This window comes from Electrophorus electricus, chromosome 3, assembly GCF_041902795.1.
Source record: "Electrophorus electricus isolate QZ-2024a chromosome 3, ASM4190279v1, whole genome shotgun sequence".
NCBI lineage: Eukaryota > Metazoa > Chordata > Actinopteri > Gymnotiformes > Gymnotidae > Electrophorus > Electrophorus electricus.
In genome coordinates, this window is record NC_137499.1 from 4,825,984 (window position 1) to 4,852,609 (window position 26,626).

At 42.1% G+C, this 26,626-nt stretch overlaps 4 protein-coding genes across 8 annotated transcripts; 3 read left to right on the forward strand and 1 right to left on the reverse strand.

The window, feature by feature from the left end:
- orc2 (origin recognition complex, subunit 2) lies at positions 1 to 5,663 on the forward strand. The gene is made up of 17 exons (XM_027029458.3): positions 1 to 176; positions 261 to 364; positions 650 to 805; positions 977 to 1,063; positions 1,255 to 1,347; positions 1,519 to 1,550; positions 1,683 to 1,734; positions 1,830 to 2,017; positions 2,221 to 2,319; positions 2,420 to 2,529; positions 2,786 to 2,918; positions 3,466 to 3,562; positions 3,745 to 3,891; positions 4,451 to 4,622; positions 4,868 to 4,929; positions 5,043 to 5,161; positions 5,372 to 5,663. Exons 2-17 carry the CDS (start codon positions 268 to 270, stop codon positions 5,453 to 5,455), a joined length of 1,728 nt encoding a protein of 575 aa, XP_026885259.2. The 5' UTR covers positions 1 to 176; positions 261 to 267; the 3' UTR covers positions 5,456 to 5,663.
- A 207-nt stretch (positions 5,664 to 5,870) lies between these two features.
- Positions 5,871 to 8,666, reverse strand: cfap410 (cilia and flagella associated protein 410). 3 transcript variants are annotated; one of them, XM_027029459.3, is made up of 7 exons: positions 8,480 to 8,666; positions 8,086 to 8,104; positions 7,906 to 7,952; positions 7,545 to 7,774; positions 7,005 to 7,152; positions 6,808 to 6,892; positions 5,871 to 6,519 (listed from the first exon to the last, which is right to left on the reverse strand). In XM_027029459.3, exons 1-7 carry the CDS (start codon positions 8,554 to 8,556, stop codon positions 6,355 to 6,357), a joined length of 771 nt encoding a protein of 256 aa, XP_026885260.1. In that variant the 5' UTR covers positions 8,557 to 8,666; the 3' UTR covers positions 5,871 to 6,354. The 3 variants fall into 3 exon arrangements, with proteins under 3 accessions (XP_026885260.1, XP_026885262.1, XP_026885261.1); XM_027029461.3 differs by having other exon boundaries at positions 8,500 to 8,636; XM_027029460.3 differs by lacking the exons at positions 7,906 to 7,952; positions 8,086 to 8,104.
- A 743-nt stretch (positions 8,667 to 9,409) lies between these two features.
- pfklb (phosphofructokinase, liver b) lies at positions 9,410 to 20,527 on the forward strand. 3 transcript variants are annotated; one of them, XM_027029455.3, is made up of 23 exons: positions 9,410 to 9,694; positions 10,574 to 10,647; positions 10,774 to 10,851; positions 11,430 to 11,619; positions 12,184 to 12,349; positions 12,497 to 12,541; positions 12,718 to 12,826; positions 13,065 to 13,160; positions 13,309 to 13,401; positions 13,594 to 13,719; positions 14,336 to 14,400; positions 14,475 to 14,538; positions 15,195 to 15,341; positions 15,434 to 15,504; positions 15,587 to 15,674; positions 15,765 to 15,917; positions 16,306 to 16,470; positions 16,726 to 16,787; positions 17,159 to 17,270; positions 17,632 to 17,731; positions 18,157 to 18,262; positions 18,870 to 19,055; positions 19,657 to 19,856. In XM_027029455.3, exons 1-22 carry the CDS (start codon positions 9,613 to 9,615, stop codon positions 19,042 to 19,044), a joined length of 2,367 nt encoding a protein of 788 aa, XP_026885256.3. In that variant the 5' UTR covers positions 9,410 to 9,612; the 3' UTR covers positions 19,045 to 19,055; positions 19,657 to 19,856. The 3 variants fall into 3 exon arrangements, with proteins under 3 accessions (XP_026885256.3, XP_081566094.1, XP_026885258.3); XM_027029457.3 differs by lacking the exon at positions 18,870 to 19,055 and having other exon boundaries at positions 9,417 to 9,694; positions 19,657 to 20,527; XM_081709968.1 differs by lacking the exons at positions 16,726 to 16,787; positions 17,632 to 17,731; positions 18,157 to 18,262; positions 18,870 to 19,055; positions 19,657 to 19,856.
- A 2,622-nt stretch (positions 20,528 to 23,149) lies between these two features.
- Positions 23,150 to 25,806, forward strand: rpl37a (ribosomal protein L37a). The gene is made up of 4 exons (XM_035533199.2): positions 23,150 to 23,224; positions 23,937 to 24,065; positions 25,451 to 25,533; positions 25,638 to 25,806. The coding sequence occupies exons 1-4, from the start codon at positions 23,222 to 23,224 to the stop codon at positions 25,699 to 25,701; spliced, it is 279 nt and encodes a 92-aa protein (XP_035389092.2). The 5' UTR covers positions 23,150 to 23,221; the 3' UTR covers positions 25,702 to 25,806.
- The last annotated feature ends 820 nt before the right edge of the window (positions 25,807 to 26,626 follow it).

Consider the following 26,626-nt stretch of genomic DNA (forward strand, 5'->3'; position numbering starts at 1 on the left):
GCGGAGTTGTGTTTTACCCGGCCTGGAGATCTGTCATTTTCCGCTGAACTGTGAACTCTTTTGCTATAAAGTTTGCTTCATAAAACCTTGCAACCTATAGACCGTTTGAAGTCGAAGACCTTAGTGGATAAATGATCCCAGATTTGCTTCCTTTGAATGAAATGATCACTTTTTTGGTGAGGTCGGCCACTGAAACCGAAGTTATTGCTACCTTAGCAAGATAGCTAGTTAACTAAAACTTGTACTTTTTCCAATATCAGGGCTAATATGAGTCCACAGAAGCGCACCGTTGATTCTGGAAGTTTGGAAGTCCGATTCGTGGGCGATGAAGATGTGCTTGAACACATTGTTGAGAAACATGAAGGTATAGAAGTGCTAGGTTGGCCAGATAAGCGTTTTTTTTCGTTGTTTACAGACATATAATGCGCTTTTGATGTTTTGTAAACTGCATTTGAGGCATCGATATACACACATATCTAATCTACATGTCTAAGCACCACTGTTGAATCGACAACTGACTGCACTGGAGTCTTGCACACTGTGTAAAACTTTCATGTGTGAAACGCCTTTAACAAAATAGAGGGGGAGCGCGACAGCTTGGTACTTAGCTTGATCATGTTGAACATTTTTCCCCATGTTTGTGGTTTAGGGTCAAAAGCTGGCCAGAGTTCTGTGCAGAGCCTGGTAAGCCTGAAGAGCTCCCAGAGTGCACTGGCAAGTTCTGCAGACGTGGAAGAGGAGGAAGATGTGCTCTTCAGTGAGAAGGACTACGTAGAGGCACTTGGTGTAGAGGCTAGTGCACAGGGTGAGGTTTGTGTTTGTGTGTGTGTGTGTGAGAGAGAGAGATGAAACAGTTCAATGAAAAACTTTTTTGACATTTTGCAAGTGTATGTCCGGCTTTGGATGGCCTTTATTGTTTTATTTCACATGGACTTTCATTGCGTGTTTTCAGTTTGTTTTTACTGTTATTGTGCAGCTGGAGAGGAGAACCGTTCAGCGCCTACCGGGGCCTCAGTGTTCACCTTCCAGGCTATGAAACGTTCCAAAAAAATGGCTCAGATGGGTGAGTAGAGAGAAGGGCTGTCGGTTGGTGTTGGTGTGGGAGGATGTTTCATTTTTCAGAATTGTAATGAATTCTAAGTTGCTTAATGTACTTCTATTCTCTCATACTTCAGACAGTGAAAGAAAACTTGTGACTAGAGATTGTAATAACTATGCATCTCTGTCTGTCTGTCTGTCTGTCTGTCTATCTAGCATCAGAGTGGGCCCGCACACCTGGGAAAAGTGTCAGCTTTAGTACTCTTGATAGTCCAGAGGAGCTACCCAGCCCTGGCTGTGCAGTCAAGAGTTAGTTGGTTCACTTCATGTTCTATCTGTCTTTTTTCCCCTCATTTTTCTCCACTTCTGGTTACTGTACGCTATCCTAGCCTAATTGTTATTAACGGGGACATTCAAGGTTGTTCTTTCCTGCACATATAATGTTTAAACCTGTCGTCTTCTGTTCTGTTTACTCTGCAGAGTTGGCCGGTCAAAACAAAACTCCACAGAAGGTAAAGCCAAGAACGCGTTCACTTTCACAATATGTAGCATGACCACCCTCATCTGTATTTATTTATTATGTATGTTTATTTATATCTGTGATTTCTTTGCTATATATTTGCTTTTTTTCTTCCCGGGTGAAGAAAGTACGGTTTGTTTCCACGACCCCCCATAGACTGAGAAAGAGAATTTCAGGTTAGTTCAGTCATTTGAAATGCTTTTGGTGCAGATTGTAGAAGTTCCTTACATTTTCTGAAAATAATTGGTGTGTTTGTTTTGTTTTTGTTCAGCTCCTAATCTGAGGTCGGACAGCGACAGCGATTTCTCTCCCTCAAACTCAGAGGAGGAAGAGGGTGATGAGGATGATGTAGAAAAGAGGAAGTGTAGTGAAGCTCAGCCCAAGCCCCCCGGCACGAGCTCGGCAGCTGCTGCTGCTGTCTGTAAGACACCTACCAAGCGAAGCAAGACAGCACCTGAGGTAGGATCTCGGGTCCACGTTTGGCTGCCTGTGCTGGTGGCATCGCTGTCTCCGTCAGACAAAAAACACAATCAAGACTCAGGGATTGAAAATGCTGTGTATGTTCATTTGGTGTGGGTTTAGACAGGAGCACCTTGTAGGATGCTTTTGGTGAGGTTGGTGGATGGTGGTGTTTGTTTAGAGTGTGATTGACCCTCTTCCAGCCCAACCTGGTGGAGGAATATTTTGAAGCGCACAGCAGCTCGAAGGTCCTCACATCAGACAGGACGCTTCAAAAGCTCCAGACGCCCAAACTGGATCGGGTTGGTGTTGGTCAGCTGTCTATGCCTCACACCTAAGTCCAGGGTAGCTGTCATTCATGGTGTATATTTGTATAACTGGGGGGGATTTTGCTCTGCTCAGGAAACCCTGTTCAGGTTGCTGGATGGAAAGCCTTCCTGTTATGGGGAGGAGATCGATCATCTGAACAAGAAACATGAGAAGAATTTCAGCAAATGGATGCTGCAGTTACAGTTAGGTGGTGTGTGTGGGTGTGTGTATGGGTGCATGTCTGTTTTGAAGTAGTTCTTAATATTGTGCATTTTGACTGTTCTATGAAGCTACATATGGCATTTTCATGTTTAAATGATATTCATGTAATGTTAAACACAATGTTAAATGTCTGCTGTGGATTTAATAACAGCCAGAAGGAAGTCAGATGGAAGGAAAAGTCAGATTTATCCATTCCCCCTCCATGTGGCACATCTTGTTTCATCCACACTTCTTTAGAATGGGGTTCAACATCCTTCTCTATGGCCTGGGCTCCAAGAAGCACTTGCTGGAGACATTTCGTACCACTATGCTGTCCAGCTGCATGCACCTGGTGGTCAATGGCTTTTTCCCCAGCATCACCCTCAAATCGGTCCGTTTCAACCCTCTTGATACGCCTCTCTCCTTACAGAACCAAATATGCAATTGGTGTGCATCACTTCAGTGTTTCCTTGGGTGGTGTTGGCTAACTTTTAAAATTATGGCTCTGTTTGAAAAATTCTGACAAGCTTTTTGTCAGGTCCCCTTGTTCTACTACCAGTGCAACAAAAGAACCCTCTCAGTCATTTGGCCTGTAGTACATCTATATTTTTACACTGTAGCTGCATAAAGAGTAATACATAGGCCTTTACGTTGAAAATCAGAGGTGTTCTTTACCTGTATTTGGGAAGATTTTGGGCAGGATGTTCTTTATATATTTTTTATTAGGGCTTTGAAAGGCAACTTTTGTCTCTGGGTATTGTGTAGTTTATTTTACTGTTATTAGTATGTATAAATTGTATTACTCTTATGAATGTGTATAGCTTAGTATATATTGCTGCAGGTTGTTATTGATGTTCGTACTCAATAATCAGAATAATGAGAATGGCATGCATACCTGTTCACTGAATAGGTGGCTATATGTCTTGTCTCTTGGACAGATCTTAAATGCCATCACTAGTGAAGTGCTGGAGCACGATGGGAGTTTTCGTAGCCCTATGGACCAAATCGACTTCATTGTGAAAACCCTAAAAAATGGTACAGTTTAGATCTTCACTGCTCGAAATGTGAAGCACACACCACATAGCTTTCAAACGCTGAGTGCAAAACTCTATCATTGATGTTTTGTCACATGTCCAGTGTGACAGTCTGAAGGATGTGGTACAGTGAAGATGCTACGAGGCAATGTAGTTTTTATGTTAGCAACTTCTCCCTTGCAGACCCGGACAGCCACGTGTACCTGATTGTCCACAACATCGATGGGCCCATGTTGCGTGGTGAAAATACCCAGCAGGCTCTGGGGCAGCTGGCATCAATTCCAAACATGCACCTGCTCGCTTCCATAGATCACATCAATGCCCCTCTTGGTTTGTTTTGATACTTTTCGCACTATTACTACAATTTGAACCTTTGTGCGTGTTTTTTGTACAAGTCTTCCACTGGTCATGGAATTTCTGGAATATCCTAGTATTCCAGACATGGAAAGTTGGGGGATTTGATCATCATTTGGATCAATCTCATGGAGTATCAGGGAATTTTGTTTGTAGCATGTTTTAAATTTTAGTTGCCATTTTATCAAAAATATATTTTATTTTGACACCTTCACAATATTATGAGAGTGGTTGTTATGGTTACTGGATTTTCAGCACACATTTAACAAAGGCAGCCTGTTCTTATTTTCATTGTAGGTGATGGAAATTCACCGTGACATTCAAGTGGGAACTGTGACACACAAAATTATTTAATTGAGTCACAAGTTTTCATTCTTCAGTATTTGTTTAAGCTTAATATTTAGCTTTAAGCAATTGTGATTTAAGCTCGATCTTTAGACTCCGTTACCCATTTGTGAAGGTCAAACTTAACTTCAGCAGTTCTGATGGAGCTGTTTGAGAGTTGCTTTGTTTGCTTGTTTGTGGTCGTATTTAGTGTGGGACCACTCGAAGATGAGCGTGTTTAATTGGCTGTGGTACGAGACGACCACGTTCATACCGTACATGGAGGAGACGTCGTATGAGAACTCACTCCTGGTGCAGCAGACGGGGGCACTGGCACTCAGCTCCCTCACACATGTCCTGCGCAGTCTCACACCAAATGCCAGGTATAGGGAGACACACACACACCCACCCTCTACACCTTTACACCCAAGACCTGCTTAATTGGGTTTAAAGATAAAAAGACATGAATGCAGTTATTGGTCGGACGGATGTTTTAATGCTCTTTAATGCAACTGTAATGGTCTCAGTGTGCACGTGAGCTTTTGTGGCAATTTTGGCCTCAGATGCTTAAACATGCTGGTTACGTGTCAGTGCGTTCTGGTTGGCATCTTGTGTGGTCTTTCCACAGAGGAATCTTCAGACTGTTGGCTGAGTTTCAGCTTGAGAACAAAGACAACCCTTCATATACAGGTATAACAAGGTCATCCATGTGCTCTTAGCTGGAAATCTAACGTCATGTCTTGGAAACAGCCCAATTTCTCCACCAGTTTGTTAATTCTTTGTCTTTTATGTTTTGTGTTCAGGTCTGTCTTTCCAAGACTTTTATCAGCGTAGTCGTGAAGCGTTCCTGGTGAACAGTGACATCACACTGAGAACTCAGCTCACAGAGTTCAGAGATCACAAGCTCATCCGCACCAAGAAGGTGAATGCCCTCAAAACAGCATCGGTTTTATAAAGGCAGCTGGTCTAGTTGCAGAAACTAAGTTTAATTACATTTTTTAAAATTGTAGTGCTATTGAAATTTCTAACTTTTAATACTAACAGGCAAATAGTAAAAGCCTTAAGGTGTTTTTTTTAATCTATTAATCACTACTACTACTATTGATATATATGTGCTTATAAATCTTTGCAGGGAGCTGATGGAGTGGAGTATCTTACTATCCCTGTGGATGCAGGAACTCTGACAGACTTCCTGGAGAAAGAGGATGTCGAGTGAGCGAGAGCATCAAGACAAAAGGACTGGAAACGTTACCGCTCTGCTGTCACCGACTCCCTCACTCCACTGTTCACCGCATGTATTCAGAAAATGCAGAACAGCCCATGCTGGACTGCATGTTGCCCCATTTCGTCAGGCAGAGGTTCAGCAAGACGTGCTGCTAAAACGGGACCAAGGGATTCAGGACACTTGCGCTGGAGATGTGTAGCGTCCAGTGCGACGTTACCCCGTTCCACTACCAGATATTTGTGTTCACTCACAGCTCGTCACCTCAGCATTTGAAATCTTTTGGAAACCAGTCTTTGTATTGCCATGTATAGAAGTATAATAAACATGGTGCATTCAAATTTAGATATAAAAATATATATGACAGTAAATCCACACTTTACATTGAGGATATTTTCAGCAAAGCAAATGATCGTTTAACAATAAAAAAATAAAATAAAAAAAATTACATTTGAATGTTTTGTTATAGCACTATACACATAGCTGTTTATGCAGCATATGTTTTCCATAATTCACTTGGCACAGTAACAACTTAGACCATTATTTAGTTTTAAACACTGGTGCTTTAGTCATGAACTAGTGATTAAGGATGGGGAGAAAAGAGTAAATGAAACAATGAGCATTTGTTGCTTATTCTGTGAAGTTAGTTGTATATTTTTAAAGTACCTGCACTTTGTAGGTGATGTTCTGAACTTATATATACACATACACACACACACACACACACCTTCTTGGCCCAGTGAGTGTCCTTGTAGGCTGACTTTGTCGGTCTCAACTTTTTTTAATGGGTCATAAAAAACCTCAAAAAATGTATTTATAAATAAAAAAAAAAAATCTCAATGTTTCAGTCCTAACTATTCCATTATGTTGCTGGTCAACATGTGTAATGGTAGTTAATTTAGCATTGTTTCAGGCAGTATATGGTCAGTACGGCGGAGTGGCGATCTTCTCCCTCTGCAGCGAGCCCTGATCTTGTTCTCTGTGGCACTCTGAACAATCTTCAGCTCCTCCACGTCCAGATCCTTGAGCAGTAGCAGCACGGCCTCCAGACCGTGGCTCTACACACAGCAGGGACCGGGTCATTAGGAGCATGCACCACACTGACCACTACCTGTTCTGCACACATTTTCAAGCTGTTCTACAAAGCATAAAACCTACATAAACTACCTCAGATTCAAATGTCATTAATAACCACATCAAGTCAGAAAATGCTAAAGTAAATAGTAGCTAAATCAATTCTAATGCTGTATTATTAGGAATAGATCACTGCAAGCAACCTTACCTTGTTTGTTTTAGAGAAGGTGCTATACAGTGTTATATGTTGACTAAGTTAAACATGGACTAACCTTCTTAGGGGTAGCCCCTGCTTCTCGTGGGGATGAAAATTTATCTCTAGGCAACGGCTTCATCCCCAGCTGCGCGCGGATATTACTGAGCGACCAAACAACAACAACAAAAAAAACCTTTGAGATGCTCCAGTTTGCTTAGTAAACCATACTTGTGTGCCATGAGTCAACAGTGACTGAAGAAGTTAACAACTTACTTGGTCTCCTCCATGCTGTAATTAAGGGGGTCTGTCTCAGAGTCCGCATCTGTGTGGCCATTGGTGGAACTGGCTGAGGCAGGACCAGGAGGGCTGAGAATTTCCTCCCCTTTCTCCAAAGCAAGTGCAAGCTCTTCCCCCGTCACCACTACCCAAACCAGAGAGGCACCCTTTAAAGAGTCGCTCAACCAAAATGTACGTCATGGACTAACATTATGTTCAGCCTGCAGTATGCTAGTTAAGTGCGGTGACACTATATTCCGTTTCTCATTAACTTTGACTAAAAACAAAGTTTTCCAAAGTTTTAGTCAAACTCTAGACAACATTGCTTTGGACAACATTTAGCTTTGCTCCGAATCATTTGGCATGATATTGTGGCAGCGGCAATACCACTGTTGTCACATAAGGCCAATTCAAACATTAGCACTGAATAGCTTTTACTGAGGAAAAACCAAGTCATTCCAAGTCTAGGCAAGACAAGAAACACTGATCTGGGAGGATCCTAGGCAAGCGTACTTTGGGTGTCTGTCTCTTACCCACCCTGGTTGTCCAGTTTGTGCAGGCAAGGCAGGTTTCGGAGAACAGTGAGGCGGTACTTGACTGGGTCTGTCTCACAGCATGGATTCTCTGCCAGCCAGAGAACCTTGAGGCAGGCCAGGTTCTTAAGGTGGCTCAGCTCTGAGATATTCTGGATGTCATTCCGCCTTAAGTAAAGCTCTGTCAGATTCTGACAGTTGGAGAGGTGTTCCAGTGATGATATTTTATTGGCACTGAAAAAGAGAAATCGATAAAATAATATGCCATTTTACATACTTGAATGTGGCTTAATAACAGAAATCATGACCATGCAGACAATCACCTACTACTGCCTTAAAAACCAGGGATAACACAGCCAACATACCTTAATGTTAACACCTCAATATTGGGTATTTCTGAGAATATTGAGATCTGAGGATGTACACAACCACAAAATAACATGAAACTTACAAATATGTCGTCTCAGCTTAAAACGTCCGGGTAAGTAATAATGCATAAGATTAATAATATTAACCGGCCACACTGGAGAAATATAAATACTTACATCTGTTAGGTTGCAACCCCTGCAACACGTAAATAAGTTAATTAATTTGAGTTGATTGTCAGGCTAAGCATTTGTATTTAGTAAATTATCCAACGTCACTTTTTACAATCTTCACGCGTGTAAAATGATAGAAATAGTTACTAGGTGCGCAAGCCCGCGGGGTCGGTAGCTAGTTCATATTTTACGCATATCATTTCTAGGTTAAATTTGGTAGCGAAGTGGTGGTGAGGGTAGTGCCAGCTAAGATACACACATTCACTAAGAAAGCAGAAAAGCTTGAAGTAAATACCGTTGCCAAGGGTCACTTGTAGCTAGGTAGGAAGCTAGCTAGGTTAGTTAGCTATGCCAGCTAACCATCTGCTACCTGGCTAACGCATCTGAACGCAAAACATACCAGCAATTCAGTTTTTTTACATTTTCAAGGTCCGATGCTTTGGCCCGTGCCAGGACGAGCTTTCTGGTCAATTTCATTTTAGAGACGTGCCGTGTTGGCTCATATGTCTATGAAGTCCTACCGAGACTAGCTAACAGCCATCTCGTCACTGGGCACCGCCGTCAAGCTAACGTGAGAGACTCTGACTCTTTCCAGAGATTCAGCACAACCGCTAGAGGGAGATAGTGAACTACGAGGCTGTGTTGTTCTGTTGCTACTCAACATGGGGAACTTTACGGTGCGCGGCGACAGGCTTTCCGTTTTCTTTCCTTCAGCATGGTCGTCCCAGACACACGGGTAACTAAAACTCACTGACTTGGGTCTCTCCCAGTCCACCTGATTTTGGACTGACTGAGCAGCCTCGGACTGGTAGACAATGTTCCCACGTCTTTCCTCCACCCTTACACTCAGTACCGGTGGCCCATGGGGCTGTGTGTGGAGACCCCTTCACCGACACCATCATCAAGTGCTAGTCCCACCCTTAGGTGCACATACATGCAACCAGAAGGCTTAAAGGAGATTAGAGGTAGCAGGAGAGCACAAAGTGCACCAGGTTTTAGAGCCTGCCAGCTAGCAAGCTACCCAACAAGGTCAAAAAGGGTATCCAAAGAAAGATCTTCACTAATTTGAACAAACTTTGAAATGGTTTGTTCCCTGACTCATGCAAATTCAAGCATACGGTCCGTATTAAACAGCTGTAAATTTATTTATTAATTATCAAAATAAAACTTAAATGAGCACTTTAAACGTCAGTGATCTTCAATAAAAAGTCAATGAATTTTGTGTTGTGAGCTCATAGACTGTATATACAAGAGTGAGTGTGTCTTGATTGTAAGAATTCTATCAAGACAAATCGATGTGCAGTAGCTACGTACGTCTTAATCCAAATATTGCGGGGTTACTAGGTTTAATACGTTACACGGTGCATTTTAAAACGTGCAGTAGAAAGAAGAGGCGGAGCGGAATCGTTTCTCAGTCGAGCTGTATCTTCTGAATGCTGAAAGGCTCGCTGGACCGCGAACAACAGCGCCTGTGGGGAATCCCGGAGATAAAGAACTAGCGGTCGCCTGCAGACGCCCGCACCTGTGGCAGTCATGCTGGTGGATTTCGAAAAGCTGCGGATGACGGGCGCTGGGAAAGCTATTGCTGTCCTGACAAGCGGCGGAGATGCACAAGGTAGTTCATTCGCTAACATTCCAATGAACGGCAGTGATATGCATGGCCAAAGACGACGTGCATTTAATCTTGGCCACCTAGCCGGGTGTGTTAGCTAAACTAGCAGGATATTTCCTTCTCAGTCCCGTCCTGCCTACTTCTCCAAAGCTCTTTTGTCTCCGACCTGTTGTTCGGAGCCATCGTTGTTTTTTAGTCTCGCTTACTGGAAATCTGGCAGATTGGTTTCCAGGACTCAATTTTAATCGCTTTTAGATTTGATCTTATATTTTATTCAGTGTAACGTGTGAGGCAAATATTTGCGGTTAAATCAGATTTCGAATATCTTTACTATTAGTTTATGGGTATAATTATTGTAGTAGCTAAACTTTAAACAAAAAGTGATATATTTGATTCTCATATTTGATATATTTGACAGTCTACACTAAATAATAATGCAAAAATAATGGAATTGGTCGTATGAAAATGTGGGAAACTTCGCGAATTCCGAGCTTGTTAAGTCTATTGCATAACTTGACTCGTAGGTCACGTAGCATACGTCGGTGTGGTGGCAGATGTGCATCGAAGACCGAAAGAGTCTAAAACCTAAAAGCCTGGACGCCTAAGAACTATCGATAAGGGTGCATCTAGAAGCATGTAGTCGTCTGTGGCACCCCAGTATACATACCTAGTAACTGACCCGCCTTCTGTTCAGTTACAGTATCACTGTCTGTCAAAATGTTACCCAAGACAAACACAGCGTGCGTGGCAAGTATATTCATGGATTCATTGGATTCAAGGATACACTTCTGCGTACCAATAGTGACTATTGAACAACCGTGTAACGGGGTGGCTAGCAGCATATTTGATGACCGTGTGTGTATGTGCTTATACAATATACAGGAATGAATGCAGCCGTTCGTGCTGTAACACGCATGGGCATTTATGTCGGTGCAAAGGTTTACCTGATCTATGAGGTATGGTGATATTTTCAATATAAAGTATAAAACACAGTGCATGTGCTGTTGCTCATTTCACCTAATAATGGTATGACTAATTTCAGTAACTACAACAGTAATGACTACAAATGTTTGTTTTCCAAGGGCTACCAAGGACTTGTGGATGGAGGTGACAACATCAAACCTGCCAACTGGCAAAGTGTGACCAACATCATCCAGCTGGTAGGGGTCTGGACTTTCCCAGATCTTTAAGGTTTAATCTGGGCCTTGTTTTCTACTCGTTTGCCATCAGGGGAAGCGTCTCGGATGGCTAGAGAGCATGGCCCTATAGGGCTACAGCTTCCCGCATTTTGCTACAGCCTAGTGTGAGCGCTGTAAGCATGTGAAATTCATATCTGTGTCTTTATCCTGCTATAGATTTCAGGGGATGGCAGTGAGAGGGCCTGATTGAGATTAAGGGAAAGTGCTGAGTGAGGAAATTAAATCTGTGATATTACCGCAGTAATCCATAGCACAGTTCAGTTTCTTGGCCTAGGAAATATAATCAGACACAGGACAAGGGTTATGCGTGTTATGGTGGGTTTGGACTGCTTGATTGTCACTGGTCACCTCGACAGAAGGAGATGACCTGTTTGTGTTGAATGATCTCAGTTTACCTGCAACCCCTCGCAATAGATACAACAGTATCGGTACTGTTCATGTTTAAATGTTCTCCCTAAAGCAATGATTTTTACACACAGACACCCTATTTGTAAGTTTCTGCTATTTCAGAAAGAATAACTTAATGTCGTTTCTGTCAGGGTGGCACCGTGATTGGCAGTGCCCGCTGTAAGGCTTTCACTACACGAGAGGGTCGCCTGGCAGCTGCCTTCCACCTGGTCCAGCGGGGCATCACTAACCTGTGTGTGTGCGGTGGGGACGGCAGCCTCACTGGTGCCAACATCTTCCGCAGTGAATGGAGTGAACTGTTGGCCCAGCTGGTGGAGGAAGGTAAACCCCTGGACAGCTGAGGTCTCCGGGGCGAGGGGCTCTCCCGAGAACGTCCTCAGTGATGACTTTCATATATCTAAGGATGCAGTCTATAGAGGAGAGAAATGTCAATGGCAAAAATGTATAAAAGGGAGAAGCAGAAGTGACATCTGTGCAAGATGGGCACTCGTTAACGTGCCCGCCGTCTGCTGTGTGGCTGTAGATTTCTGCTCCATTTACTTGAGTGAATCAATTGCTGCTTTGTCTGCTTCGACCCCAACATGGACTCAGCTGAATGTGGCCTTTGTGTTACCAAGGTGGAAAGAAGCAGCCATATTTCATACGCATCTGAACATTTAAACTGAAATTTTGAATCTAATTTGTATGAAAAAAATATCACAGGGAGCTGTCTACATCCCTAAAGTATGATAACACTATACTAAGTGGCCAAATTAATCAGATCTCTAAGAAAGGTTTTTAATTACCAGTGTGCATATGACAGATGGATTGTTTTGCCATTTTGTAAGCACTACGATTTGCCTTTACATTTTAGAATTTATATAATGTGTGTGTATTTTTTTTAAGGGAGAATCGCTGACCCTTTGGCTCAACAATACACTCATCTAAACATTGTGGGCCTTGTGGGTTCCATCGATAATGACTTCTGCGGAACAGACATGACCATCGGAGCCGACTCGGCTCTTCATCGCATCATGGAGGTCATTGATGCCATCAGCACCACTGCACAGAGGTGAGGTCATACAGACACACACACACACAAAACGATCTGCACAACACAAGGTCAGACTGCATTGCGTTGCAATGAGGTTGGTCATGGCAATTCTTCTCTTCGGTTTCTGTTCATCGCCACGTTACCGCTGTGTTTATTGTCTTCCAGTCACCAGAGGACATTTGTGCTGGAGGTGATGGGCAGACATTGCGGGTAAGGTTAATTTTTAGCTGCTAATGTGCTCTGCGTTAGTGGATGCTGAGGTTTTGTTGAGATATTTTCTGATATCTGAATATAAGAGGTCTTATAAAGTAGTAAGTATGCTGTATACTGGGCAGTCTGGCTGATGTGGGTCTGGTACTGTGTTTTGCTGTGCCCTTACGGGGCAGGTACCTGGCTGTGGTGTCAGCTCTGGCATCTGGTGCCGACTGGGTCTTTATCCCCGAGGCTCCTCCAGAGGAGGGGTGGGAGGACCACATGTGTGCCCGCCTTGGACAGGTGAGTCTGGGGTACGCACTGTGCATGGGTACACACTTTGGATTTGCTTTCCAGTGCATTGGTTGTTTTATTGTATCATGCGAGATACCAGTGCACAGAGGATAATACAATTTGACATGGCTTCAAAAGACAGCTAAGTAAATAGTGTACATTTGGTTTAGTGGGCTATGTATTAATAGTGTGTGTGTGGGTGTGTGTGTGGGTGTGTGTGTGCGTGCGCATGCATTTGCTTCTGCAGAGTCGCAGCAAGGGGTCTCGCCTCAACATTGTGATCATCGCAGAGGGCGCCATTGATAAGCACGGCCAGCCAATAACCTCCAACTACGTAAAGGATGTAAGAAAGCAAAAAAAGCAAATCAGATTTTGTATTTCTTGGGTTATCAGACGCACCATGTGGAAGGGCATTGTTTACCGTCCGAACGGCTTTGTCTGTGTTTTGTTTTGCTTCTCCACGCTGTGACTTTTTTATATCTCCCTCTAAGCTGGTGGTGCAGAGGCTGGGTTATGACACTCGGATCACTGTACTGGGGCACGTGCAAAGGGGAGGAACACCTTCTGCCTTCGACAGGGTGCTGGTAAGACAGTCGGGCATGAGGTCAAAGGTCAGCTCAGGTCTGTAGTGCTGCGCTTGTGTTGTCTTGCGCTAGCTAATATACCTGGAACAATGGAAGAAATTCATGTAGATAAAAAGGTAAACATAAGTATTACTGATTCTGCCGGAAGGTTTAGGAAAGCCTCTGTTTTCTTGTGTCTGTCTTTGTCTACAGAGCAGTAAACTGGGGGTGGAGGCAGTTGTAGCCTTGTTGGAGGCTACACCAGAGACTTCGGCCTGTGTGATCGGACTGTCTGGTAACCAGGCCATGCGTCTCCCTCTTATGGAATGTGTCAATATGGTGAGTCACACACACAATCTCTCCATAACCTGCCCTATACTCATGATCCCAAATCTCTTCATAACCAATCTGCATAATCCCAGATCATCCCGCAACTCTACATCCACAGGATTCCTACTTTTTTCCTTTAACTTGGGCACATCTATACTATATTATATATTTATTACATATTACACATACACAATACATTTGTTTAGGTAATGATGACTAAATGACATCACGTGTCATTTTTTTCACAGCTCATTTCTTTCAGAAGATGAACACTTCTCAGCAGTTCAGTTTATTTTGCAAGAAGGTCCTGGAATAATTACAGCATAGTAAATAGGCAAAAGAGTTTTTTGTTTGGTTTTATTTTTATTATGATCATGTAAGGGTCATTTGCAGAGACATGCAAACATTTACGATATAAGATTCAGTTTATCCATACAGCATTTACAGTGAAAGACTTTTCCTAAATTCTTGGACTGCTTAAGGCTGCCATCTGCAAAATGGTCTTAATCATGTTAAGAAGAAAACATGAAAGTGGGAATAGTTGACATTTGGTATGTATAACAACCAAACTCTGAGGTTGATCTGGTTTTATTAATATCATCACGCTCTCTCTTTCTGTGTTTAGACAAAAGAGGTCCAGAAAGCCATGAATGAGGGGCGATTCGATGAAGCTATTCAACTACGTGGAAAGTGAGTCTGGTAAAATCGACACGTCTTTGTCTGTGTGTTGTTGAAAGGTCCCATCAAACATTTCCTTGTTGCAGGAGTTTTGAGAACAACTGGAACACTTATAAGCTTTTAGCCCACCAGAAACCTGCCCAGTCAAAGGTAGGACATGCGTGCTCGTTCCCTTTTTATTTTTGTCTTGTTGTACTGTATAACTCTCAACACATGGTTTCTGTTCTGACTACTATTTGTTTGATCCTCAATCCATCCACTTCTCTCTGTATTTACCTGGAATTATTGGAGTAAGGGCTCTTGTGTTAATTTGAAACCCAGGAGTTACATCATAAACCCAGCAATTGGTCACTTTGGGCACATGGTATGCAGGTTTTTACAATTTGACAGAGCTAATTTCTGACACATTTGATGTGTTCAGATTACCGTTTTGTTAATGTTGAGACATTTACAAACTGTGCCTTTTAGGTTTTTCACATTGTAAGAAGAAGAAATAATTTTCACAGCCATCCAAAATTTCAGTTTGTTACTTGAGTATGCATATGATGGAAAACTCAGTTATATTGTGCTGATTTTGTTTTTGTTGTTGTAAACCTTGCAAGAGCACAAATATTACTGGAAGACAAATGCCATAGTTGATCAGGAGACTTAAATGGCTTTTGAGATGGTGTGGGATTATGAAATCTTTGCTAACCTCACAAGCACAGCATGAGACCATCGTTTGCAGTCATCAAACACCTGCAACTAAATTAATCTTATACTGAAGGGACTGAGAAACCATCTTCTCTGTCTCTGTTTGTTTCCAGAGCAACCACTCCGTGGCGATCCTGAACGTGGGAGCTCCTGCGGCGGGTATGAACGCGGCCGTGAGGTCGGCGGTCCGAGTGGGCCTGGCCCAGGGTCTCCGTGTCTACACCGTCCATGATGGCTTCGAGGGCTTGGCCAGAGGCGCGGTTAGCTCCCAGCACCCACCTGTCTCGGTTGGGCTTTGGTGATAACACAGTGTCATTTGGTTTACAGGGGATGACTTGGGTTCTTTCTGCAGGTGACAGAGATGCACTGGCATGATGTAGCTGGGTGGACTGGCCAAGGAGGCTCACTGCTCGGTACAAAACGGTGGGCTGTGTGTGTGTGTTTTCCTTATTGCTTTTCTTTCTCTTTAGAAGAGCGGTTAAGATAATGTTTATCTAAATTTCAGAACCCTCCCCAACTCCTGCATGGAAAAAATTGTGGAGAATATTGGCAAATTTGGTATTCAGTCTCTTCTGGTTATCGGTGGATTTGAGGTACACTAATAATTCAGGAACTTGCTGGACAGGTGGGTGGGTGGGTGAGCGTGTCGGTGAATAACAATGATTTGTTTCAAATTTCCACAGGCTTATGAGGGAATTCTCCAGCTGGTGGAGGCTCGGGGCCATTATGACGAACTTTGCATTGTCATGTGTGTGATTCCGGCCACCATAAGCAACAACGTTCCAGGCACAGATTTCAGTATAGGAGCAGACACGGCTGTCAATGCTGCCATGGAGGTCTGACTCCCCCTGGCAGAGTACTGCATGTTGTGTAAAGTAGAGTTAAATGGTAGTTGTTAGGGGCTTTGTTTGGATTTTAAATCCTGTGAATGTTGCAACTGTTAAACCGTGACAGTCAGAATTCATCGCAGTGAGTCTACTGGATTTAAGTAGTACAACTAGTGGGTGCATTCACATAATTGATGTGCTTGCTAAAGTGGTAAATTCAGCATTTGTCCTGGCACTGTTTTAAGCACAATTATAGCAGGTATTTAATAAAGGGATTTTGGAATAATACATTTATTTTGTCATAAGTACTAAACAGATGTTTGCACAGCTGTTTGTAATGGATTGGCAAATAATTTAGAGACTCAGGACAGAGGTAAGAGCTTGTGTGTTCCTATAGAGCTGTGACAAAATCAAGCAGTCTGCATCTGGCACCAAGAGGCGTGTCTTCATTGTCGAGACCATGGGTGGATATTGTGGCTATCTGGCAACCACCACAGGCATCGCTGTTGGGGCAGATGCAGCCTACATCTTTGAAGAGGCCTTCAACATTCATGACCTGGAGGTAAATTCCAACACTGTTATATGAGCCTTACGATTAGATTTTAGTGGGAATATTTATTCTGTCCACTACCTTCAGTGTAGCCTCAGTACTGATTGCTTCTTCTGTTGCGTCACATTCTCAACGCTCTGTGGGTTATAGGGGATTTCTAAAGAATCTGTTTTTGGTGTGGTTGAAACGGAGCCGATTTTAGTCCTGTCAAGTTTGATTGAACCTGGCAAACTACGCTGTAATCAGTACGTTTTCTTTTGATGTCAGATGAATGTAGAGCATTTGACAGAGAAGATGAAGAATGACATTCAGAGAGGCCTGGTGCTGAGGTGAACATGCTCTTTAAGATTGCAGGTTACAACCTGAGCTGCTTTTCAGCAATTATAAGCCTTCTAAAGCTAGATAAAACTGACATTAACTCTTCCAGTTACATAAATGAAACAAGCTTACCAAAAACAGAGAGAAAACAAGCCTTGGATGACTTATTTGTTTGGAAGGTGAGGAAAATTGTCATACATCCATTTTTTAGTTTAAAACATACCAAGGCATGACATTATTGCCAACATATGGAACACAATTTGGTCACTGCAAACAGATTTTGGAGTGCACGTTTATGGATTAAGGCTTGAAACTGCTGTAGCTGGCAGCGTCGTGATGTGTTAGCAGGGTAGAGATGAGAGGTGCCCTGTCTTATGTGCAGAAATGAGAAATGCCACCAACACTACACAACCGACTTCATCTATAACCTGTACTCTGCTGAGGGCATGGGCGTCTTCGACTGTAGGGTTAACGTACTGGGACACTTGCAGCAGGTAAGGAATGACATGATGGTTAATGCAGCATCTAAACAGTGCCAGCACATTGGGCACTGGCCGTATCTTGCAACTAATATTTATAAGCTTTCCAGGCTTGGACTCTTCAGAAAAGTTCATTCAAGTAATATTTTACCATAATGGCTCTTTTTAGTAGTACATGAGGTACCTATAAAATACATTTTTGGAAAGGAGTTGTGCCATGCCCTGAACTGATAACTTTGAAAGTTTTAAAAAATAAAAATGTTATTATTTCTTTATTTTTAGAACACGCATACACATACATACATACATACATACATACATACATACATACATATATATATATATAAATTTTTATTGATTTTATTTTATTTTTAAGGGTGGCGTCCCTACGCCCTTTGACAGGAACTTTGGCACCAAAATGGGAGTGAAGGCAGTGCAGTGGCTTGCTGAGAAAATGAAACAGACCTACAGGCAAGGTAAGGGGGAGGCAGACAGCACTTTAAACAGAACAGATCAGGGCTTTTTTCCACAGTCATGATTAACTATTATGGTAAATCCTCTCTCTGAGAAATGCGAGCACTGTTCTGTGAAAGTCAGCATATTTCTCTGTTAAGCAAATGAACAATCTGTAGTGAGCTCCACACCTTACCACCTTGCTTGAGGGGGAGGGGGAGGGTTTCTGAGAACAGGCCTCTTTGGTTACCTAATTATTTTTTTTTTGGGCCATTTCATTATTATGTGAGATTTTTGAAAACTGGTTGAGCAAGTGGAAAGAGATGGAAAAATATTTAGTGTAGAAATGATTAAAAATAATGTAATGGCCTATTAAACAGCAGTCTGATTGGTGGAGGTTGGGGAATCGGCGCACGTAGATCACTCTCTTCGTGTTTTTCCATCACAGGCCGTGTGTTTGCCAATGCCCCGGACACGGCCTGTGTCATCGGCATGAACAGGAAAGTGATGTCATTTAGCCCGGTCACAGAGCTCAAGGACCACACAGACTTTGAGTGAGTGACGCTGTCCTGCTATGAGAAGTGACATGATGGCATCACATGGCAAGATGCATCACATGGGTGGCACATACATACATACATACATACATACATACATACATAACATTAAGGGAGCACTTAAATCATACATCAGATTTCAATAATTGAAAGATTGAGGATAAAAATTTTCACTGATATCACAATTGATATCGTTGTGAACAAAATGATGCAACAACGATCAATGGAAACCACAATCGGGCCACCAAGGGCTGAATTCAAAAATCACACCGAAAATCCAAGTAAAAAATTAATCACAGGCTGATCCAATTTAATAATGTGACACTAGTGTGTGTATGGCCCCCACATGCTTGTTTGCACACCCGACTGCTCTCATCTGTGAAGAGAACAGGGCACCAGTGGTGGACCTGCCAATTTTTGTGTTCTCTGGCGAATGCCAGTCGAGCTGCACTGTGCTGGGCTCTGAGCAAGCTATTGGACACTCAGGCCACCTTCATGAAGTCTTTTTCTGACAGTTTGGTCAGAAACATGCACACCAGTAGCCCATTGGAGGTCATTTTGTAGGTCTCTGTCAGTGCTCATTCTGTTCCTCCTCACACAAAAGAGCAGATACCGGTTCTGCTGCTAGGTTGATGCCCTTCCGCGGCCCTGTCCAGTTCTCCTTCTGTAAGGGCCCGTGTCCTGGTGTCTCCTCCATGCTCTCAAGACTGAGCTGGGAGAGGCAACAAACAATCTTGAGACGGCACATATCGATTACCTGGATTACCTGTACAGCCTGAATGGACTGCAGGTACCACCTCATGCTATTAGTAGTGACATGGACATTAGCACAATGCAAAACTATAGTACTGTAGAGAAAAATTGGTCAGGAAGGATGAGGAGAGAATAACCATCTGTGGCCACCACCTGCAAAACTATTCCCTTTTTGGGGATGGTCTTGCTTCTCCAGTGCCCCTGTTACTTTAATTTGCACCAAGGCAGGTAAATTATACATAATTGCTTATGTTAGGAAACCTAACTGGACAGAATGATATTAAAGCTTAATTAACTCTGTTACTGTGATGATTGTGTTCTCTTAATTTTAATTTTTTTTATATGGTAGTCAAAATTGCATTAAAATATACAAGGATACCCAAGAAAGAGGATGCTTTGGACAAGGGTGCTTCGTCAGCTGTGCAAAAGTACTCCTGAAATTGTAGGAGAAATTTGAATGTCCCTCCTCCTCCCCCAAATTCAGAAGCACATCCTGTTTCTCTGGAAACCTTGTGTACTTCGTTGCAATCTCTACATCTTTTATGACAGTACACTGCAGTTACTCACCAGGAATCTTAGAAGGAGGTTCTGAACTGGTGTCTGCCAAATGCTAAAAATGTAACTGTGTGGCTCTGCAGACACAGGATGCAGAAGGATCAGTGGTGGATAAATCTGCGAGCTGTGCTGAAGATGTTGGCCAAGTACCACACCAACTTCGAGGAATACGTTACCGGGGAGATGGAGCATGTGACCCTCAGGAGCCTCAGCATAGAAACAGGATTCTGACAAGATGAAAATACACTCTGTCCACAAGAGAACACCATAGCAACAACCATGTCATCCCAGTATACATCCCAGACTACAGTACATTCCAAATTTCTTTCCCAAGTGCATGAATCCTGTAAATTCTTTACTTGTAACAAATTGATCTTACCTTTTGCGGTATCACTTTTTTACGCTAATGAGATTGCAGCCTATCATGTTGCTTTGAATCCCTGTTCAAGTTAGGTTTTAAATAATTGGTTTTGATTTATTTGTTTACAGACCTCATAATGATTTGAGAGTGATGCTCAATCAAGTGTTAATGTTTTAGTTCTTCTGTGCCTTTGTTGTACATTTAGTGTAAAATGCTATTCCAGTGCATGCAAACAGTATTTCTTGAACCCTCCTTATTGGAATCCAGCATAGTATTGTTTCCTGTTTTCTTAATATGAGATTAATATGTGATAATGTACACATTTTAGTCTGAAGCACTAACACATTTCTAACACAATACACATTTCTAAGGGGGCTGGGTAGTGTCTGCATCAGACTGTACCTACATGTAGAACTGCCTCAGTTTGCAGCCAACGTCGCTCTGAACACTCGGATCAGTAAAAAGCTGTTGGTAGATTAATAGATTATACTTTTCATCTAAGGCTGCACTCTTAATCATTTGGACAAATGTTCTCAGTTTTGTATAAATTGACCTTTTGTGTAGTCATGAAATAAATTGGTGTAAGTTGCAAAGTGAATGTTTACTTGTTTTTTTTTGTTGTTTTTTTTTGCTATTGATACTTTCTACTTTAATAAAATGTTATGTTTGCTGTCTCATTACCCTAGTTTTGCATACTGGATAATTTTTATTTTGCGGATGTGCTACTGTCAATTATATCTTACACTAAAATTGACCAGATTAAACTGAGATCTAAATTATTTTTAATGAAACTTCATAGGCATAATTTGCAGGATTATCTGTGCACCTGAAACCTGCCATACCGGAACATTCGAATTACACCCAATTAAAATGTACCATTAACATGTGCTTTTAAAACACATTACGCTGACTGGCCACTTTACTGTTCATCTTGGCATAAGACTCCACTAGCTGTGGAGATCGCTCTGCAGGAGTCTTGGCCCATACAGGCAGGATAGCTCCTCGCAGTTGCTGCAAATTAGATAGTGATGTGCTCTGAACAGCATGTTCTGCCCTATCATAGAGATGCTCTGTAGGATTAAGATGTGGAACCTGAAGGCCCAGGAAGCAATGAAAACTCACTGTCGTGTTCGGCGACCATATGGCCCGTGTGGCATGCTGCATTGTTCTGATGAAAGTATCCTGCTGCCAAAAAGGGATGAACTTGGTCAGCCACAACACTTAGGTAAGCCCTACTGTCCAAACGCCCGGCCATGTGTATCGGAGGACCCAGGGTGTGCAAAGAAAACATTCTCCACACCACCAACCTGAATTGTTGACACCCAGCAGGAAGGGCTTGTGATTGTGTCAAATTCTGACCCTCTCGTCAGCATAGTGCCACAGAAATCCGTATGCATCTGAGTAGGTGATGTTTTTCCACTGTTCGGGGTCAAGTTTGTGTTCTTCTGCCCACTGGAGTGTTGCCTTTGTTTCCCTTAGGCAGCAGTGACACTCGAACTGATCGTCCGCTGTAATAGCCCATAGCCCCTGTAATAGTTGTGCATTTGGACACGTTAGTTCCAGCACCAGCTTTGTGTTCAGATGCCGTTTACTTGACTGTATAGCGCCTGTTGGTCAGAACGATTTTTGACATCCTCCTCTGGCCACTTTCATCAGTGAGTCGTTTATGTCCACAGGATGCCCTTTCACCAGATGTTTTCGCTCGATCACACCGTTCTGGGTATTGCACGTTCAAAGTTGCTCGGATCGCTCGATTTCCCCACACTAACACGGATTCACAGCGAAACTGAGCCAGAAAAAATACCACTACAAAGTAAAATAAATAAATGTAAAAAAAATGTGTGTGTATATATATATATATATATGTAGAGAGAGAGAGAGATTGTTTCAGAGCTCCTTCATCAGCTGTGCAAAGCTGTGGATTTTACTACACACACAGAGAGAGAGTATTGGGTATTGGGCCCCCTTCTCTTCTCTTTGTATATTTGTTCTCATGGTGATGTCATATCTTCTCATGCTTTCTCCTACCACTGCTATGCCGATGACACTCAATTATTTCTTTCTTTTCCACCCTCTGACATGCAGGTCTCCAGACATATCTCGGCATGCTTGATGATATTGCTTCATGCGTGACAGCCCACCACTTGAAGCTCAACCCCAGTAAAACTGAGCTTCTGGTCATCCCAGGTACTCCCAACCCTTATTAGGACCTCACTGTTTCCTTTGAAAACTCCCTGGTATCACCATCCGAAGCTGCCCGTAGCCTGGGCATAACTTTGGACAACCAGTTGTCGGTCTAAACTCATGTTTTTAATCTAACCTGGTCTTGCAGATTCCTCCTTTGTAACATACGAAGGATTCGACCCTTTCTTTCGCAGCAAGCTACCCAGGTGCTTGTGCAGTCTCTTGAGATCTCAAAACTAGACTACTGCAACTCGCTACTTGCTGGTCTTCCTCTAAGAGCCATCAAACCTCCACAACTTGTCCAGAATGCAGCAGCACGACTGGTCTTCAATCTTCTGAAGTTCACACATTACTCCACTGCTGCGCTCCCTTCATTGGCTCCCTGTAGCTGCACGCATCAAATTTAAAACCTTGATGCTTGCCTACAAAGCCAAAAATGGACCAGCCCCTTCATACATGAGGTCAATGGTCAAAGCCCGATCTGTACCTCGAGTACTTCGAACCTCAAGTACGGCTCAGCTTGAAATACCTTGCTTCAGGTCTCATGGATGACAAGCATTGAGACTATTTTCTGTCTTGGCTCCAAGATGGTGGAATGAACTCCAACTTGCTGTCCGGACAGCAGAGTCCCTTGCAGTCTTCAAACGCAGACTGAAGACCCATCTATTTGCAGAATATTTAAAGGATAACTGACACTGCTCCCATATTGACTGACTAATTTAGTACTTATTGTAGGGTATTGTTTATATTGTTTAACAAGCTCTAGCACTTATTACTTATAGCACTTATCATTGTTTAAGATAGACCTTATGTATTTTGTACTTCTAGGTATCAGCATTCATCTCTGTATTCTACAGTATTCTAGTTCATTGGTATGTTTGATTGTAACCTACTGTACTTGGATATATTCTATGAGTAAATGACAAAGCACTTTTGTAAGTCGCTCTGGATAAGAGCGTCTGCTAAATGCCCTAAATGAAAGAGAGAGAGAGTGAGTTGTGGAGTTGGTCCGCCGATATCCCAGAGTGCAAGCGTGCGTGAATGGTAAATCGCGCGTGCGCACTTTATCGTCCCTCTTTTGGCTTCGCACCTCTTCTGCTGAAATGGTGAGTTGCTTTACACCGGCAAAACAATCCACCTAAATCTGGTCAGTCTGTACTGTAAATACTTAATGTGCATATATTGTACTGCTGTTCAAAGTCTACGAAAGGTTTTCATCCAGATAGTTGCTAATAAAGATGACGATTGTTTCGTGAAATGTTCCCCAAAGATTGTTGTCGCTTTTAGCTGAGCTTGTGTCCTATGGACGATGAAGTCCGCGAAATGAAATATATTGTGACGATCCAACGGCAGCAGATGATCTATAGCGAAGGGTTCACATGGTGAAAACTAGCGCTGGGATTTTTTCAAAAAATTGCGCTGCGTATCACAACATTTTGCTGATTTCATAGCTAGCTATCACTAACTAGGTTAGCTGGCTAACTACGGCTCTTGATTACAGACATGGAGTAGAGGCGGTTAGGGGTGTATCCTCTAGCGTTAGATATATAATTTTGCGACAATAGTTCGCTGCTGTGGTGCATCGCTATTGAGTGAATTCAGATGTGCCGAGTCTAATTTTATCCCAGTTGGGTTTTTAGAGGTTCGCAACAGGAGCTCGGAGAGAATGACAAGAAAAGCCAGTTCAGACAGCACGTAGCTTGCTAGCTGCACACTTTACTATACTTGAGACGTCTTTCGGAAATAGCTATAAAGAGACCGTGAACGGCTATTTGAAAATATAAAAACTTGAATTGTTGGCTCTTTTTGCTTCTGCAGGCCAAACGCACCAAGAAGGTGGGGATTGTGGGGAAGTACGGCACCCGTTATGGTGCTTCCCTCAGGAAAATGGTGAAGAAAATCGAAATCACCCAGCACGCAAAATATACCTGCTCCTTCTGTGGCAAGGTGAGTTCCCATTTAGGTGGATTTCCTAAAAGCACAGTGGTTTTGAACAATTATTGTTCATAATGTCTCAAAAAGTTGTTCCAGTGTTCACAAAGGGGGTGTATTTGTGAGTGTCTGCTGCACTGTAAAATTGGCATGTCTGTGATTATGGCCTTTTAATGCAATCTTTTAAGAAGCCATTCAGATAGGCTTTGGTGCATTCACTTTAGTGGCCATAACTTTGGCACTTATAAGGGAACTTTGCTAACTATTGACTTTTTAGATTGTTTCATAAAATCACTATATTGTATTTGAGATGTTTTTGTTTCTATTTAAATTGTTGTGCACTATTAGGTGCATCTTTGCAATCCAGTCTGTTATGAATCTGCATACAGGTCTGTGGTTTGTATGTATCTCTTTCAAGGAGGCCATATATTTTGGGAATCAGGACTCCTATTTTTTGCAAATTATTTGATGTAAATTAAATGATTGGTAAAAGTACTGAACCTAGAAGTACAGTATTGTCTACTTTCCACTACTCTGTAAATAAATCGTTCAAGTGATATCCTACCAAAATATTCAAGGCCTGGTAAAATTTGAGATTTCATGATGCATCAAACCCTCTCCTAAAAATGGTAAAAAAAATAAATAAATAAAAATTGTGAGATGAGGGATTTATATTCTCCTGGCCACACCACATAATGTGCATTTCACTGTGTGCTTCAGATTTGTTTTTGCATATGATTACTTGTATTAATGCACATTTGTGTTGTGCATTCAAATGGTCAAGCCAGTGCAAGCTTGATTGTCAGATACAGTGTAACAAGAGACTAATGAGTGTTTGTTGAGTACGAGACACATGCTTGGTTAAATACATGCACAATAACAGGCTTTAATCGGGGTATGGTTTGTGTGGAAGACCTCCAGTCTTGATTGAATTTACTTGTGGTGGGAGGGACTGAGGATTCGTTCTTGGAATGGAATGATCAAGTGGATTTTCTAATAGTTGCTAGTTACAATGGCAGTATTATTGGGACAAAAAGCATTTTGTACTGGTCCCACGTAGACTTTAAAATTGTGAATCAAGTTTTTTTCTTAATACCACAGGTTAGTAGGGTAGTAAGGTGCATTCAGGTCGAAAAGGTGCTGTCTGAATTTGAAGCAATGTGTGGTAACAAATGTCTGTCTGCACATGCAGCAAAAGTATGGATTTGAGAATGCAGTGTTGATGTGTCCTGTTGCACACTTGTTTTTCAGTACGTCATAAGATTAGTGTTCCTTTCAGGTTTTTCACTGATCAGGCATTAGTTACTAACTGCTGTTTTTATCTAAACAAAGAGCCATTAAATGGTTCTTGGGATGCGGTTACATCTGTAATGGTGTTGCTGATGGTTGTGTACCTTCAGACAAAGATGAAAAGGAGAGCTGTTGGCATTTGGCACTGTGGGTCCTGCATGAAGACTGTAGCGGGAGGTGCTTGGACATACAAGTAAGGATCTGCTGTGGTTACAGAGAAAATTAGATGCTGATCCTGATTGTATACACACACCTCTATGTATACCAAAACTTTACTAACATTTCTCTCTTTCACAGCACGACATCTGCTGTAACAGTCAAGTCTGCCATCAAGAGACTGAAGGAGATGAAAGACCAGTAGACTGGGACTTTGTTTTTGTACAGGTTAACTTCTATGTCTGAGACTCTGCGTTTATTGTGTGACTCACTGAAACATCTCACAATAAATTTTAAGTCTTGAGCGGGATTCTGCCTTTGAGTTTTTAATCATCTTTTTACTGTGAACAAAAACTGAAAAGGATCAGATTTCTTGTGACAAGACAATAGGGTCCTATTCACACAGTAATCTGGTGAAATTGGATAATTGTATAAGGTTTTTCCAATACTAAAGCAAAGTGTGCACAAATTAAGTTTTCTCTTCAATTTGTGAGTGAAGGTCCATACCTACAAAAAGGTGGGTGAGGTAGGTGGACACGTGCTGTGCACAGTGCTGACGTATTCATATTCACCTGAAGGGAACCAGCAAGCTTTCTTGCACACTCGAAAGACGTTTAGATGTTTATTTGTTTGAACACTTGTCCATTCAGAGGTAATGCCTCCAAGATGACAATCGAAAATTAACAAAATTCAATAACTCATAGTAATTGAAACTTGTGGTGCAAAAGTAAATTAACAATGGCCAAAAACTAGTTAATGATGCAAACTACAACACTTGGCACAAGCTGGGATAGGTTCTATGCTACTGATACTAAAGCATTTTCTCAAGGCAAGTATGGATAGTGTGATTTACATAATGGGAGACTGGGCAATGTTAATTTACAATGTTGAAGGGAGCATACAGTATTCACTGGTGGCTAGACATCATACCACCACAGGATTTGAAGTGTTTTTTGGGCCAATTATACTGCAAACATCAAAATTATCATCTTAAAGCCTTTGATGTACAAAAAAATGAGGAAACCTAATATTTAGCCACTTTTATGTGAAACTACACAAGTTAAAATCATTTTTGTTGCAGATACCAGTACAGTCATACAAAAACTGATGTTTCTATTAATTGTAATGTT